The 18,130-nt window shown below is 43.4% G+C and overlaps 1 protein-coding gene across 1 annotated transcript in view; it reads right to left on the bottom strand.

The window, feature by feature from the left end:
* Window positions 1-18,130, bottom strand: part of MAP2K6 (mitogen-activated protein kinase kinase 6) — a 94,264-nt gene that overhangs the window by 9,492 nt on the left and 66,642 nt on the right. Inside the window, exons 3-11 of the mRNA XM_016201472.2 lie at window positions 16,990-17,038; window positions 16,341-16,454; window positions 14,926-15,045; window positions 13,750-13,866; window positions 13,045-13,096; window positions 10,916-11,043; window positions 9,959-10,036; window positions 8,749-8,888; window positions 2,221-2,266 (exon numbers count right to left, since the gene is read on the bottom strand). Of these exons, the coding sequence (XP_016056958.1) occupies window positions 2,221-2,266; window positions 8,749-8,888; window positions 9,959-10,036; window positions 10,916-11,043; window positions 13,045-13,096; window positions 13,750-13,866; window positions 14,926-15,045; window positions 16,341-16,454; window positions 16,990-17,038 (844 nt within the window). The remainder of the gene's footprint in view (window positions 1-2,220; window positions 2,267-8,748; window positions 8,889-9,958; window positions 10,037-10,915; window positions 11,044-13,044; window positions 13,097-13,749; window positions 13,867-14,925; window positions 15,046-16,340; window positions 16,455-16,989; window positions 17,039-18,130) is intronic.

Raw genomic sequence — 18,130 nt, 5'->3', positions numbered from 1 at the left:
AAAGCCGTTTACTATCAAAACAGGACATGTGAAACCTCAGATTATCTCAGTGACTGCTTCCCAGGCCTGCCCTCCCTCCCTACCATGCCTCTGGTTCTGCTGGTGGCTTTTAGCTCCATGGATGGAGCCCAAGTCTGTGAATGAATTCAATAACCTGACCTGACATCTTTAAAAAAAATTCTCAGACATCTTCCCATTTATTCTCAGGCTGGGAAAACACTGTGACAGCCAGAGGGCAGGGAGAAGGGAGGCAGGCAGGCAGGCAAAGTGGAAAGTGTGACTCGCCCTCTTGTGTGGGTTTGGAGGCCGAGAAAGGTTAGGGGGGAACCCAGTCCCTTCTATAAGCAGTGCACCAAGAATAGCAAGGACAGCAATCTGGAGATGAGCAAATTGAGCACCATGAAATCATTTCCAGGCTGGGTTTCTCAAAAAAAGAGTCAGGTAGAGGAAAGAAGGACTTTACCAGTGGTTGTGCCTAGAGAAAACATGGAGATCCAGGAACATGCTGCCAGGAGCATTGGGGCAATCTACAATCAACAGTGGTCTCCATAGCCTATGTCAACACCTCATCCATTGAGAGGGTAGTTTCCTATGGGTTCAGTCATCCTTAACACTACAATTCAATCTAGAACGTCCCAGGATATTTAGAGAACATTGTCACCTCACTGGGCAATCACTGGTGTTGCCTGGTTATCATTTCTGGTGGTAATCATCTGGGACAGTGGTCAACAATCGGTGGTCCAGGGGCCAAATCTAGCCCAATGCCTTGTTTTCCAAATAAAGTTTTATTGGCACACGGGCCACACCCATTTGCTTACAACTCAATGTGGCTTTTCTCACACTCAAACAACAGAAGTGAGCAGTCCCACAAAGCCTGAAACACTCACTATTGAATCCTTTACAGAAAAAGCTGGCTGGCCCCTCCTCTAGAACAAATCCTACTGAGCCTTGGCTCCCCATGGGAGCTTGAGAGAATATGCAAATGAGATGATCTGAAGGCAAATACACCCACTCGATCCAAGTTAGAAAGAAAAACATTTGAGATTTCTATAAGAGGTCCACGTCTGGGCTAGGGCCTTAATTATAGTGTTCTTCACCTGAAAAAAGGAGTTCTGTTTTCTTTTCAACCTCCTCACCAACTCCTACAATCTAAACAATGGCCTCTCAGCAAGTGTTTTCCCAACACTGAAGTCAAAGAGCTTGGACTCAGATTTTCCACTTAAAAACCTCAATTCCACAGAGAAGCATGGAGCAGTTATGGCCTTAAAAGGCAAGTCCAGATCCAGTACCACAGACACTAATGCCACAAAGGGAAAGGGCTGCCCACACGACCTAACAACATTAATATGCAGGCCACAAAAGACCACAGCGTTAGAATGCACTGGAAAGGTAGAATTTGACATCGGCGGCCAATGTACATTAAGCTAGGACTCAGCATTTTTTCTCGAGTGTGTTCTACTGAAACCTCTGATAAGAGGTCACTTGGAAGGAAAGAGAAAGTTTTGCACTTTCAATAATCAGAAATATGTAGGAAATGTTCTTCTCTCTGAAAATACTGACAAACAAGGCAAGTTTCAAATGGGAGTCCAGGCTCCATAGGACCCCAGGCTCCATAGGACCCCACAGGGGTCACTCATGTCTGTTGCACTTTATGTGAAATTTACTCCCTTTTTCATAGGTAGTGCAAATGGTAAACTGTGAGTGCTGAAGTCGTGTAATTCAAATTATTACGGCTTTGTCTTTTCCCCACTAAAGTAAAAACCAGAAGGAAAAAACAAAGGGATTCTTTCCTCCCTAAACTCCCAACAAAAAGAAGTTTCTTCAATTAATCCTAAATATTTTATCAAAAATTCATCAGTCACATAGCACTTAAGTTTCTCTCATTATTAAAATCTGTTAAATGTGCTTTCTTTCAGTTTATGTCAGTAATTTGTGACTCTTTGTATCTTTAAAGTTTGAAAATATAAGTTTTATAGAATAATTTGATCTATATGATGTTGTTTATCAGCATGGAAATACTGCTAAGACGGTGATGTAATAAAAGGGGATTTAGGACACATGAAGGGATCAAGCGTTTTTTCCTTCAGTTCAGTTCCGGTTCCCAGCGTCTCAGTGAGTCAGCTCTTCCAATATGGTTGCTCCACTGTGTTCTAGGTCTTAGGCACTTGTATTGCTGCTAACTGTTAGTTTGGACACGTTTATGACGCTAAGGATACTCACCATAAGTTCTGGATACGTTGGCCGTTCTTTGGAATTCTTCTTCAAGCTTAAAGAGAAAAAAAAAATTAATCACATTAAAATCTAGAAACCATCTGTAGTTTCACTAGACTATGATTTCAGAACTTGCAGAAAACTAAACATAACCAGCATTAAAAACGTACTGAAAACATAGACCTCCTATCTTGACTTTTATATTTACAAACTATGTTTTAAATCACCCAGGGTGTATCTTAAGGGAAAGAACAGGTGTGTGAGTGCATGTGTGTGTTTACTTTCCTTTGATAATAACCAATGACATATAAACTAGCCTTTCTGATCTACAGCCATTCTGTGTCAACATACATATCTACTTTCCTTCAAAACAATGTTTACTCCACCCCCAAGGGAAAAGAAATTGGCAGGTGTTTCTTATGTTACCCTTGATATCTCTTCACTCTCTTCAATACCTTGCTGTCCTTGCATCCCCTGAACATATAATTTGCTTTTATATATTACTAACCAACCCTTCCTGAGATAGATGCAGTACACCCAACAAATTGTCTAAGGCAACACTGCTTGTTTCCGACCTCTGCGTTCTCTGAAAGAAAATGCACACTCAGCCAGTGACTTAGCAATTTTTCTTTTCACAAATATTTTGAGGCCATGCACTCCTGTCAAGTGGCTACCATTCATTCAGCTGTCCACAGACACAGACATTTTAATAACATTTGATATCGAAGACAACAGCAGTAAGATTTCAATCAGAAGAGTCCCACCCCTCCACCCACCCCTATATCCATCCCCAGCCATAAAATGGAAAAAAACAAAAGACGTGGTTTATTTGGAGTTGGAATCCCAGGTTACAGAATGGAGAAAAGGATGGTTTTGAAAATGGTGATTTGCAAGGCAACCTACAGACTCCCCTGCCCGCTGGGTCACAAAATCACAAACGAATGGCAAGGAACTTGGCCTGGTGTTGGAGGTTGCTGGGGGTCTGTGTGCATGGATCACTCTGAGCAAATGAGACCTAGTACGTGTGGCGTGAGCTCTGCTCCAACCACACAGAACCAGGGGAGAGTGGAATCGTCGAGACGCTGTGAGAAACCGTGGTTTAAAACAAAAAGAAATGAAGGAAAGAGGAAACTTTGGAACCAAAACAACGGAAAGCAGCCTACCAGATTATTCCAGGCAATTCTGTGGGTAGCCAGGGAACCTGAGACAGGGTACAGGTGGATGTGAGGAGAGGAGTTTCAACCTGGAACTGAGGGCTGATCTAGGACCTAGGGACCTCAGGGACCAGACCACCTATGAGAGAAAGTTTCATCTCAACGGAGGGTAAAAATAAGAGGGAGTTAGAAAGAGGAATTATCAACTGTCGAGGTGAACTGACCTGGGAAGGTGTGCCTGAGTGAAATGAATGGGACCTTGTCACTCCCATGTGCAACTCTGTGTCCCTATCTCTTGAGATTCTACAGGGCTCTCCTAGGGGTTCCCAACTGCAGGGGACTTGGCCCTCCAGCAAGTATTTAGCAATGTCTAAAAGCATGTTTGGTTGGCAGAGCTGGTGGGGGGTTTGGGGGTACTGGCATCTCTATAGGCAGAAGCCAGGGATGCTGCAAAACATCCTATAATGCACAGGACATCCCCACAACAGAGAATGATCCAGCCCCAAATGTCATTAGAGCCGAGGTTGAGAGCCCTGGGCTACGTATACTAGGGGTACATCCTCATTGCTACCTTCTATCCCCTTCTCCGAAATAAAATTCACTTACAACAGCAATTTTCAACCTTTTCCATCTCATGGCAAACATAAGCTATACTAAAATTCTACACACACCAAAAAATATATTTTTTGCCCATCTAACAAAAAAAAGGTATAGTTTTGATTCATTCACACTGGACGGCTATTGTTGTGTTGGCTGTTGTCATTTTTTTATTTGATAGTCTCAGAGAAAAGTGGTGAGTGCCCCTAACTGAATCAGGTAGTGCATGTTTTAAAAAATCTGGCAGCACACTAGGGTGCCTCAGCACCCTGCTTGAAAATCACTAACTTAGAAGCAACTCCAGCTGGTCCATCTGTCACATGGGTACATGCTCATCACTATCACCTCTCCCTATCCCCCACCCCAAGAAGCAAAAGTTCTTCCTTATAAATTCAAGAGCTACTTCAAGAAACAGATGCGGAAATGCAATCCCAGGAGTGCTGCAGACCTGCAGAGACCCTTGTTAAAAAAAAAAAAGAAAAGAAAAACCAAATAGGCTAATGCACAAAGCCCTGAATTCCCAGCCATTGTGCAAAAGCAAATAAAAATCCAGACCATCTTTTCTATGATCTAAACAATTTAACTTGCTAAAATAGACCATGAAAAGCACAGGTTCAAGTCAACATTAAACCCACACTCGATACTGAAGCGATTGGTCAGATGGAACCTGAGTCAGTCCTCAGACCCCAGCTCTGAAATGCTCTCCTGAGGACCCAGGCCCAGGGCGACGAGAGTCAGGAAGAAAAGCCTGTCTCAAAGATTAAAACAACAGCCTCCTTTGTCAATCAGAGATCTTGGGGATGCTGCTGAATTCTGACCTTCTACTGGGTAGATCAATGAACTTACAATCTCTTTTCTCCTCAGGTTGAAAGAACTTAAAACTTCTGTTTTTTAAGGACAGGTCACTTTAACTCAGGAAGAGTTTAAGAAAACTTCTCCTAGTATTTTCTTTAAATCTGTAAAAAGAAAATGTGGGGAAAGTCCCCCACATTGATCCATCATCAAACGTTAAGGATTCCTGAAATCTCAGAGACTGCTGACCAGTAGGCGGATTCTCGACTTAAGATCCCTGATTAGAAAACTCAAAATTTACCTCAAGCACCACTGCAGCGTTGATGGAAAATACACAGCAAACCAGGGCTATTTATTGAATTAACATAACTGATAGGACCCATTCTCTCTATCTTTTAAATCAGGGGTGGGAACCTTTTTACCGCCAAGGGCCACTTGGATATTTATAACATCATTGAGGGCCATACAAAATTATCAACTTAAAAAGTAGCCTGCAATATTTGGTCAAACATTTAATTAACTCACCCCTAATGTGTTGGCTGGAACTGTGGTGGCCTTGGCAGGGCCAGACCAAAGGATTTCGTGGGCCACATACTGCCTTCGGACTGGACGTGCCCCACCCCTGGTTTAAATGGAGAACACCTCAAAGCACAGCCTGAGGATAGCAAGACACTCAGTGGAAGGTTAGGGGAAAAGGCAAATGTTCCACGTTTAATAGGACGTGCTTGAAATTCAGTATGAAATAACAACGGCAGAGTTCAAAGCTACATGATTTCTTTTTGGATTTGAGTCAGATCTTTGCATTTTCAAGTGGCTTGTCATTTTCAAGCTTGCAATTAGCTAACAGCCCTAATTCCTCTTCCAAATGCCACAACACACGCTCCCGACCCTGGCCAACACTAAAAAATAGCTTCACGCTCTCTTGAGAACTGCTGGCCTGAAGTTTGTGCTGACCCGAGGATTTCTGCCTATTTGAATCCACCGCCCTCCCCAGGCCCTCACCCCCATCGTTTCCAAGAAGGCGATGTGGTACATCCACAAAATAAACACACACTCCGCCTCTCGAGCCGTACAGATGTCATAAGCTAAATACATAGCCAGTGCCTCTTTTTACTGTCCTTCCTGAACAAGTTGGGAACTATATTTGATTGTCTCTGTCTTATACTAGTTCCTCTGAGTCAGACAGTATCCATGTCTGGGTGGGCCTCCGACACACCAGCACGCCACCGGGCTGCTCAGCTGGGCGCTGAGCCTTCTCCACCCGCTGGAAGGGCAAGCATAAATGAAGTCAAGCCGTCCTGGCCTTTGGGAGCTGGCTTCCAGTGACTTCCTTTGGTCCCCAAGCCTGGGAAGCTATAGGAAAAGACTGCAATGACAAATGTAAGCCTGCTGAACTCCTACTGTCTTGAGAAAGTCATTTGCTAAGCCTTCTGCAGGACTAGCTCGCATGGCTTTTCTATCAGACTTCTTTGTGATGAAACCCCACATGAGGCTTAGATGGGGCACGATTCCCCCCAGGAACTATTTAAAACCCTTATGATAAGAAAGCCACATGGGGGGTAGAAAATACCTTTCAGTGGTCCCTATTTCAAAGTAAGTACACCAAGGAAGGAACTGTAAGATATTTTTTTTCCCTTCAAGTTCATAAGGAATAAATGGCTTAACTTTTTCTTTTCTCCACCCCTCCCCTCAAGATAATGTTTCTCTGAGGTTATTGCAAAAGAAATACATCAGCTGGATATCTGCGGTCTAGAGCTAACTCAGGACATGAGAGGGGTAGCCTGAGAGGGCTTCCTACTCCACCCCACACACCACAATATACTGTCAAACCAACCAACGGAGATCAGGGGAGAGTGGCTAAAAGCTGATTCCCTGAATGAAGGTGTAGAGCATTTAGCATCACTGTGCTGTCATCAAACACTTGGGAAGGATGCATCCCATGAAGGGTCACAGATACTCTGATGGTTACCTAGTTCCAGTTCTATATTTAGCCCAGAGACAGATGTAGGAGCTAAAAGCATAGATGTAATTAACCTTTATCGGAAGAAAGGGAACTTTAGTTTCTGGCAAGGAGTGGGTCCCGCTGGCCGAATAAAGATAACTTTAATAATAAACAATACATTTTCTTTATAAATGTTTTTACTTTTCATAAATAACTCAAAAAATAGATAAGATAGAGGCAAAAAAGTAAATGCCTGCAGAGCTGAATTTAAATGCCCAAAAAAGCTTCAGCAGGGAGACCCCACTACGGGAATTTAAATGCCGTCTTTTAAAGGTTAATCTCGAAATCTGAGATTCAATCTCTCACTTTCCAAATCTGGAGTCTCTTTCCCTCACTTACGACAAAGAGTTGGGGCTTTTTGAGATGTCTTGAGGGATCATAGCCTAACTATGTCATAAAAATACAAAACAGGGTCCTTCATGAAGATGTGTCTCAAATATACCGTTTTCTACGTAGGAAAATAGAGAAACAGCTACAAAAGGGAGTTATGCTCAGAACCTATCTCCTCTTCATCATGAAATAGAAAGGGTGCTCTTAGGTTATAATCAGTTTTCCATTCTTTCCACCCAGCTCCAGATCAAACTTAAAACCATCAGAGGTGAAACAACTAGACCGCCACTGGGGGGAGGCGTGCATCTGTATGCTAATACATACGAAAAATTAAAATGCTTCCACAAAGATCTAAGCCATTCATAAAATCATCCAGCCAAAGAAAAAAAAGACAATGGTAGGCCACCATCATACATCATTAGGGGACAATACCAGGGGTGACACAGGGCTAGAGCTAACAACAAGTCCAAGAGGCCTCAGTTTCACCAGCCATAGGCAGTTACTTTGTCTCATCATGTTACCCAATAAAAGCTGTATTTAGAACGCTTCTTCCAATGAGCATGGAGGCTCAGGAATGATAACCCTGAGGAAGCTGTACCCTCAAACAGCCTTCAGAACCCCAGCCCCTTCCCCAGCAGCAAGAGGCCAGCACTGCTCCTCTCCAAGAGTCCCAGTGGGGCCGGTCACCGCCTCTGATTCCCTTCCTTCCCAATGCTCGCCTGCTTCGGCAGGACACTCAGATCAACTAATGTGGCTCCATTCTGTGTTTCCTTTTGGCATCCCTTCCCAGCATCTCTTGCAATGATCATTAGCAGCAAGTTACGTTGGGCACCATGGTCCCTCTGCAGACAGAAATCACTAGATTTTCTGGAAAAAACTACCCCTTCTACTACTTTCCTCGATTCCACTGGCAATTTTGATACGAAGTTTACAGCATTAGTATGGCTCCTTTTATCTTTCCACTCCTACCATCATCTTCAGATTCCCTTCTCAGACCCCCAGTGCTGCCCGTCACACCACCCTGGGCACGTATATCCACAGTTAGCAAGCACTCTGCAGGAGACAGCCTACAGAACACTAGCATTACTTTGCAAGACGTCTAGGTACCTGAGTAACACTCTGAAATTAGCCACTGTCTTCTCATCCAAGGTGATTCTTTGCATTTTACCTACCTCCCACCCCTGACCCTCCGATGGGCCCCACCATCTTTCTCTTTATGCTCTAATCAACATCCGACTGCTTCAACCTCTCATAACAGAGTTTCCTCGAGTTTATGACGTGATGCCTGATGTTTCTTCTGCTTGGAACACCCTTCCCTCCCCTCCTTGCCTTTCACTTGGAAAACACCTCACATGGTGTCAACTCAGGATTTATCTCCTCCAGAAACTCTATCTTTCTCTGAGTCCCCCAAAGACCCTGTGAATACCTCCATCCCTGGACCTGCCACGTTGTACTATAATGATTGACTGGCGAGACTCCACACTTAACTCCAGCTCAGTGAGGGCAGGGACTGGACGGAGGCCTCTTTGCTGCTCCAGCAGGGAGGGTGCCCTCCATCCATGCACAGGAATAACTGTGTGCATAATAGATTAAGCTCACGGAGGAGATTCAGGCTAGCTCCTCTTTCTTTGTGCAGGCACCTGGGGGGCAAGGCACTCTTACCACTGTGAGGTAAAGTCCACGAACTCTTCGGAGAATTTGTCTGCTGGGAGCTGTGGCGATGGCTCCTCGACCACCTGTTTGAGCTGCTGAAAAGGAGTCCCCCATGAGTCGTAGGGAAACCGAAGGATGGCCAACTCGATCTGCATGGGAGAGGAGACCACGGCTGAAATGGGGGCCTTCACAGATTCCCCTGTGTCCTCCAAGGACAACCAGCAGGATGAAACCGTGGGGAAGTTCACGTAAAATTTCAGGGAAAGCAAACTGATAATCTGTTCTCTAGCAAATTCCTCCTCCCCCTCACCCCCCAATTTCCTAGTGCCAGGGATTGTCAATATGATTTTACTGAGCCTGTTTAAAACGAGGTCCTCACCCAAACCCACGGCGGCACTTTAAAATTACAAGCCAGCAGGATGTAAAGCAACCGTGTTTTCAAGGGTTCAGTCTCAAAAGTGATTCTGGACCTAAGACTTTTAAGGAGCTGTGTTCATCTGCTGCCACCTGCAGGTCCCTCAAGGGAATGAAATAAAAACAACTGAGGCCCAAATGCCTGATCTTTTTTTGGACTCAAGTAAAGGCCACTTTGCTGTCACAAGATCACATGTGTTCTGGGCAGGGACGTGAAGTAACTTGCGGATTTAATCAGCTGCTGGGCCTGGGAAGGAGCCAGGACCACAGTGGAGAACCCAGACCTTGGCGACACACTGAGAATCAACAATCAAAGTCAGTAACAAGGCACTAATCCTGTAACTTTAGGGCTGGGCCTAAGGAAATTACACTATTTTATCATGTCTTTTAGCCACCTGACTTCAGTGGCCAAGACGTCTGTCATAACCATGTTCTGAGAAGCATATGTCCACACACCAGCACTCTTTGAGTGGCTCAAGCTTCCTTGTGCCTTGATTAGAATAATTCAATTTCAAGAAAACGGTCAGGACCTCTAGTGAGGCCCTCTCATTTTCCAGATGAGGACGGTGAGACAGTCCACGGGGGCCCATCCTCTACCCAAGGACATACAACTCCTCAGAGACGGGATCAAGAGAAAACCTGGGTCTGCCCAATGCCAGTTCAGTGTTCCTTCTGCATCATACTGCCAACCACCGCTGCTCAGAACCTCCTGCTGTCTCACGCAGGAAGGATGCCCACGACCAGCATGCAGGGCACTGCTCTCATGCCCAGAACCTTGTCGCCCACGGTGGTTATCATACACTACCATTGTGATGCCCAGACTCCAAATGTCAGACTTCACACTGTATCCCTTCTGGTTGAGCTCGGGGTTTATTCTTTCAGGCTGGAGAGGAGACAGAAAAAGACAACAGAGATGACATTCTTAGCTCAGTAACGTCTCCTGGGGTGAGGGTGGCACCAGCTGCCAAATGAGTGGTCTGAAGCTGTAAACGTTGTCTCCTGGGCCAGGGAGACTCACCAACTACAGTAAATATCAACGTCACCACTGTTTTGTCTTCATTCTACATTAGTTTTTTTCTTGCAGACAATGATAAATCAAAGTCCCCTCACAATTCAAGACCAATTGCCATTCTCTTGCAGAAGAAACAGGGTATAAAGCTACTTTGCCAGTCTAGAATGGAAAACATCAACAGTCCAGAGCTCAGTAAAAAAAAAAAAAAAACAAGAGTCACTGGGTTACCTTCTGGTGTTAACAGGCTGACATACTTTTAGTAAAACTGGGACAAGATACTTTTTAATTCCAAGCACAAGTCCATTTCAACATAGAATACAGCAGAAGTCCTTTGAGTGAAAGGTGGTCCCGAGGTGTCTGCTGATGGGAATGAATCCTCACAGCTATGAACTTCTCCCAGGACTAACCTGACTGACGCATTTGGGTGATTTAAATTCTATTGATTGTTCTGTCCTCAACAAACAAGGTAACACGTCCCTGCAACTCAGCGTGGGAATCTGTGTGGGCTGTATGCATTATTTACATGTTTTTTCAAACAATATACCTTCTTGCTTGATTTTTTAAAAAAATAATACAGATGAAGCAGGTTACTGAGGATTTCAGACAGAACATATTTAAGAAAAAGGGGGGGATGCGGAATACTTCTTGCATTTTAATGACATTTCCGTTCCCCCCTTCCCCATAGCCATCCCATTCCTATCTCCTGGCAGGGTCTGAGTTCTCAGCTGCCATCCCCAGCCCTGTACTCACAGCCATGTATGGTTTGCATCCTGCATCGATCGTTTTAGCAACTGAGTCGACAAGGTGGCCACTGATGCCGAAATCGCACATCTTCACTTGGCCCAGGGTGTTGATGAGCACGTTGGAGGGCTTGACGTCTGAAAGCAAGGACAACCCGAGCCGGTCACCCCAACCTTCTCAGAAGATTCACTGCTCTACCACCAGAGGGCCTGAAATCTCCATTTCTCCTTCAGCCTACTTTCCCCAGGCCCCACACAGGAGCAAACGCCACCCAACTCAGTGACATACTTCTTACTTTCAACTTGATTTTCTATTTCACGGTGTGTCTTTCTTGTGGAATTGTGTGAATCCACCAGTGGATAAGAACTGTTTCCTCAATTTTATCATCTTCGTGCCCTGCCCCCCATCATGTAATAACTTGACAAATTATTACTGAATCACATGTCCAATTCCTCGGGCAGAGTCTGAATTACGGGAGATGGGTAAGTTCTAGAGATCCCCTGTACACCCTTGTCCTGTAAAGAATACTTCACAGTACACTTAAAACTCCGTTATCATGGTAGAGCTCATGTTAATTGTTCTTAGGGCAATAACATAATATTTAAAAGCCCGGTTTCTAATGACCTACTGTACATGTAGTGTAGGAATAATAATAGATCATGGAATGAAAAGGAATCCTGTGACATCACGATATACCAAATACAATCAAATCAACCAGTTTTGACTGAAGCCCCTTCAAGAGGTCACAGAGTAGGACTCGTCATGAACTCAGATATTTCCAGACCACAAGGCAGGTCACAGAATATACATGTGGGTGGAGGCGTATTGTGGAATCCTGCAGCCAGGAAAGGTATGGCACCTACCCACTCTCAAGTAGGTGAACCGTTGTTCTCTCTGGATGATGGAATTACAAATTATAGTTCACTGTTTCCCTGGGACACTTTTCACAAAGTACATGTAATCGGGGGGAAAAAAGTTATTCTAAAACTTTAAAAATTACGCTTTATCATTTTCCCCTTAAATGGAATGATGTATTTCATCTCATTATTTTTTAATTTTATACACATTCTCTCAAGGATGGGAATGAAATATTTCATAATTTTGAAATAAACCCTTAACAATCGTGCTCACACTTATTGGGAATCCACATTTTTCTTCCCATCTGGATTCCACCCCACTTCTTCCTCCCTATTTTTCCAATTTTTAAGAGTAACAGTAGCAACAGGCATACTTTGGAGGCATTTCGCATTATTTTCTGGCTCAGAGAATATAAAAATTACCAGATTACCATGCCCTATTAGCTATCAATACTTTCCATTAATTTTTCCAAAAACCTGGTTAAGCACATCCCTTCCCTCCTCATATTCTACCTATGCTACTCCCTACTTGGTACTTTCCTATTTCTAATGTGTTTTCATGGGCTGTTGTATATTTGCTTATTTCCCTATCAAGAGTTCTGGTGCAGAACTTTAATAAGAATATGTTTTCTTCTCAGATACCTCTCAGGGCATCAATTACAGTGCTGTGAAAATATAATGCTGGAGGATGCCGGGAAAATGATTATCAGAGAGAAATGGGCGGACACATGGGTTGGTGAAAGCAATGGGATAGAAGAATGGATAAAAGAAAGGTGAATGGAGAGATGGAGAGGTAACAGGTCAACAGGAAGGGAAAGGGGAAGGAGAGAAATAAAAAAGAGACAGATCTACCAAGGTTTTCGTTTTATCCTGCCTCCTGCCGGCTGTGCTTTATACCAGACCTTTTCACACCTGAAAGTGCACAAGAATTACCATCTGGTTAAAATGCAATCAGTCAGTCTTGTGACCCATGGTTCTGCTTTTCTAACAAGCTCCCAGGTGATGGCCAATGCTGGATGAATTTTGTTCTACTCTCTAGAACAGTCCATGGGGTGATCCCACAGCTCTGCTTGGTAACGGGTATTTCATATTCAACTTAGGTGTAATATGATGCCCTCAGACAAGATAAAGAACAGCTGCGTATATGATTTGCTATCCAGTCCCAAGGGAAAACCCCCTCTTGCCTGACTCCATTCCACCTCCATCCACTGTGGGGTGGAACTCAAGTCAAAGAACCAAACGTTAGGAGAGGAGCAGCAGGGAAGCTCCGTGGACACTTACCTCGATGGATGACCGACAGCTTACTGTGTAAGTGTTCTAACGCTTTTACAATCTGCAAGAGAAACACAGGACAGATTTACGTCCCCCATCCCTGGCAAGAAATTGGATGATAAGTATATCCAGGTTTATTATCCCTGACTTAAGGTAACAGGTGAAGGATTTTCTCAAATAGTGGTGGTCCTTTCCCAAAAAATATACAGGAAGTTACACAAATTGGACCCCACCCACCAGAGAGGACTCCATCTTATAGCAGAGACTATGTCTCATTCATATATCTTGGTTTTCATTTGGCCTCCGGGATTTTTTTTTCTCTCCACCCTCCTGAACCTCAATAGCTTTAAAGGGGAAACACTTCATTCCATTTAATTTTTTCTGCTTCCTTCTATGCCTAGGAGTCTTAAGAAAACATGTAATAATCTACAAATGAAAATTAAAGGAATATCAGGATACAGACATTAGGATTGTAGTCATAGCCAAAGAATGCACTGCTGGGAGGCACTTGAACTGGCAGGTAACCACACTGAGCCAGGGACAGAATCTGCACTGCTCAGAGAGAGGAGCATTCATCTCCCCATCCTCAGGAGCACTCCAGCATTCAATGTATGCTGTGTGGTTCTATGGTGGTGTGTCCTCATATTGGGGATACAAAGACACAGGAGGCCTACACGTCCCACATTCTCCTTGTGGGGTCCATGAGGTACTCACAGAAACTGCTATTTTCCCTAAGATGTCCTCTGGAATTGTTTGGCCTTTATCGATCACTTGTTTGTAGAATTTATCTAGCGATGTATCCATGAGCTCCATGCAGATCCAGACATCACCCTGGAGACCAATGAGTTCAGAGATTTTTAGAGGGGATGGGAAAGGGGAAACGAGAAAACAGTGAGCACCTGTCAGGAAGAACTACTTCCTGTTTGAGTTTTTGGAGGAAATGCACAGTGTCTCTTTAAGATCTCAAAGGAATCCATAAAACAAGAAAGATTATCTCCAAAGAGCAAACTAGCAGACAGCCCAGCAGAACTGGCATGGGATCACCTGCTCCTTAATGAACACTAGCATCAAAATACTAATAGAGACAAGCGATAGAATCCCTGAAATCCCAGCCTTTACTGTGACTGCCCCCAGGAGTTAAGTCTGGAAGCCTGCTCCATGTCTAACTTCCTGCATGGAGCACTGGCCACAGTAAATCAAACGCTGGTTTTAACACTGAGGTGAAACATCGTAATCCATAGCATAGTACAGTGAAAAGCAGAGGTAGAGCAAAGAGAGAAACATAAGCCTATATGGTACAAAAGCAGGCTACATAAAGCGCAGCGAGTTGCCAAAAGTTCGGGATATTTCAGACTTAAAAAAAAAAAAAATTGAGATTTTTTTAAAAATTGTATTGATCTGAGAGTGGATGGGGGGAGAGAGAAAAAAAGAAAGAGAGAGAAACACTGATTTGTTGTCCCATTTATTGATGCATTCATTGGTTCATTCTCGTATGTGCCCTGACCAGGGACTGAAGCCACAACCTTGGGCTAACTGGACAATGCCCTAACCAACTGAGCTACCTGGCCAGAGCAAAGTATTTCATATGTTAAGGACACTATCCAAATCAGTCTATAGACAATTGACATAGACAGTTCTGCCAAAAGAGACAAAGCAAAACAGAAAGGAGAAAGAGCGGCAGCGTCTTGAACAGGGCTCCAAGCATCTGAAAATACCATCATTTCCAGGCAACTTTGCACCAGGGCACCATGCTATCAATGCAAAGCCAAAGGCTCCTCTAGGAGGCCTGTGCAACAAGAAAGAGCACCAAGACCGTGCACAGCAAGCATGTGATCGGAGACACTTCTTTTTAAGTGACTGTTCTCAACTCTGAATTGAAGGATCGCCTACCTCCCGGAAGAGTGCGCCATAAAAGGTGACCGTAAAAGGGCAGTCCACGGTCCTCATGGAAACATCCAAGTCCATCAGTAGCCTTTTCTGCTCCTGGCTGTTTACTGTGGCCCGGATCCGCTGAATGGGAATACACAGGAAAGTGTATGGTTACTGCTCCGAGGGTGAAGCAGTTCATAACGCAGGGACCTTAAAATTAGAGTCCCATCCAGAAAATAGTACAAAATCCACAGTACAACTTATAGCAACAAACTTTTGAACAGCCAACCTAAGTGATTGGCTATTTGTAACAAAAGAAACATAAGGAAGGCTGTTATTCATTTGATTTTCCGAATCATTCCTGGTTGAAAAACAAAACTGATAACGTATTTTGGAAAATGTGCAAATGTTTAGAAGTGTATTTCCAAGTTGCAAAAACAGTCTGGTTTGTTGTATTATATCTGTTCAGTGCAAAGAGGCCACAGTATGAGTAACTCTGTGGCCCATGTCAAGTCCCACAATATAAGCCAAAAGCCCCTCTTTGGAAACGATTAAGAATATTTGGGCTAAACAGCAACTATAAGAGAACTGACGTGGGAAATAGGAGGAATGAAACAGAAATGGAGAAATCCTGCGTTCCTATCCCGGTGCTTCCGAGAGAAGAGAAAGCCCTCACATCAGCAGCCTTACAGAAATACAATTATTTCATTAAATCACGGAGACAATATATCACGAGGCTTTCACATATTTTTTGCCTACTTAGCAAAGAGTCTGCAGGAGCACAGACTGAAATCTACAAGCTAAGGTAAAGATATCTCTCCATTCTCCAAAAACACAGGGATCCGAGTCATCTGACCACCCACATTCCTAAGGATGGCCCAAATCTATTAACTCATCTGGAGATGGCGATTCTCCAGGTTCCTCCCAGCATCTACTCGAGAAATATGCACTGGTTATACATTTCTTTTTATAGTGCAGAAACTGTGCAAATTCACTCAAGATGTATTTTACCCTCTTTTTTTTCTTTTTTCAAACAAAGACAATTTTCCCCCTCAATTCTGCTTTTCTGATTTTCAGGGACAATTCTTTAAAAGAAATAGAATATAGAATAAAAAAGACTTTTGAGACATAACAACCAAATGCAAAATGTGAACATTTGTTTGGATTCTATTTTGAGGAACCAATATGGCAGGAATGGGGAGGGAGACAAAAAAACTTTGAGACAATCAAGGTAATTTTAATTTGGCCCTGGTATCAGGTGACGTTAAGGACATATTTTCCACACATTTGGAGGGCAACCTGCTCCCTGCAAATAATCTTTTCTGTTTTATCCCTTTAAAGATTGTTTTGCTTCTAGGAAGAGGGCTAATTTGCAAAGGGGGATGGACAAAGGTAAACACCACAGACAGAAAAGGTTTGGGGAACGTCAACTCTACCTTCACCGCCATGATCTGCCCGCTGGGCACATGCCGCATCTTCTCCACCACCCCGTACGCACCTCGTCCCAGTTCCACTATAGGCTCCAGGTCATCTGCCTTCACCTCAAAGTTCTGCGAGAGAGGAAAACCATGCAACAGGAAAGACAAAGATGAGCTCGACATAGACTATACTGTCCTCTCTCTGGTGCCTCCCAGCGTTCTAAGGGTTATTTCTGGTCCAGAAGCTACTGATCTAGAAGCTTTTTCAAGCAGCCACTGAAAGCAAGAAGCATTGGGAGATGTTCAGACTCCCAAAACATGCCACCTGCCTGTCACAGGCGATACAGAGATCCAACTCCAACTCAGCCTCCAGACTGCTCAGTTTAAGCTGTCTACACTGGGGCTCGTCAGCTGTTCCTCCTTAAATACATGTGCAACCCATGTGCCTACTGATGATGGCAACTAGATGTGCTTGCACTTTGAGAAACAACCCCCCCCAAAAGAGAACCATCTATTCTTCTCAAATGCCTTCTATCAGGACCGCAACAGTCTGATTTCGATTCGACATTCAAAAATATCAAGAGTTCCACACACTACGTCTGTTTAAATTCAAACAGACAGCATACTACAGAAAATAACTTTTTCAATGAGACAAGACTTTCCTCACCTGATTTCCAATAGAAATGCAAGCTTTAGAGTCTAAATCTCGAGGAGGCCTGAGGAAATAAAGGGAGAGAAAGGAAAAAAAAGTGAGATTTTAATCAAAAATGTCCTTCCCAAATCATATGTGATTGAAGAGATTTTTCTTTAGAAATAAGGAGGAAGTTTATGAATAAAATAAAGCAGCATACAAGTGTTAACAGTGTAGGATTTGGAATAAAATACATTTTAGTTTAGATTACTTAATCCCTTTGAGCTTCCGTTTCTTCTATAACATGAGAATGTTAGTATAACTACCTCACAGAGTAGGAGTATTAAATAAAATATTCCAAGTAAAGTATTTAACAAAATGTCTCACATACAGTAAATATCCGATAAATATGAGCCATATGTATATAGTCATATAGATAATTATATTATTCCAATAAGCCTCAAACTCTTTTTCATCCAAGAACACCAAGTATCCAATGAACTCCCCACTTTTCCCACAACTGGTTTTTATTTGTTTGGGTTTTTTTTGTTTTTTTAAATATATCTTTATTGATTTCAGAGAGGAAAGGCGAGGGAGAGAGAGACACAGAAACATCGATGATGAGAGAGTCATTGATCGAGCCCGCAACCCTGGCATGTGCCCTGACCGGGAATCGAACCCTGATCGCCTGGATCCTAGGTCGATGCTTAACCACTGAGCCACGCCCAGCCGGGCTCCCACAACTGTTAAAAAAAAAACAAACAATAATTGGCAAATGGTTATCTTAACTCACAAAATTCACAGACCATAAGAATTCGAGCCTGGCTGGTGTTGCTCAGTGGTTGAGCATGGCCCCATGAATCAGGAGGTCAGGGTTCAATTCCTTGTCAAGGCACATGTCAGTGTTTCGGGCTCGATCCCCAGTAGTAGGTATGCAGGAGGCAGCCGACCAATGACTCTCATCATTGATATTTCTATTTCTCTCTCCCTTTCCCTTCCTCTCTGAAATCAATATATATATTTTTTTTAATTTTGAAATATATATATTTTGAAAAAATATATATCTATTTTTTTAAATTTGAAATCTATCTAGTCCCTGCCTTTGGATGGAAAAAAAAAAAAGGCTAGAGAGGTGAAATGACTTGTGCAAGGTCACAAGTACTGCAGGTCCCCTGAT

This window comes from Miniopterus natalensis, chromosome 17 (genome assembly GCF_054644295.1).
Source record: "Miniopterus natalensis isolate mMinNat1 chromosome 17, mMinNat1.hap1, whole genome shotgun sequence".
Taxonomy (NCBI): Eukaryota; Metazoa; Chordata; class Mammalia; order Chiroptera; family Miniopteridae; genus Miniopterus; species Miniopterus natalensis.
This window is presented reverse-complemented; position numbering and strand designations above follow the sequence as displayed.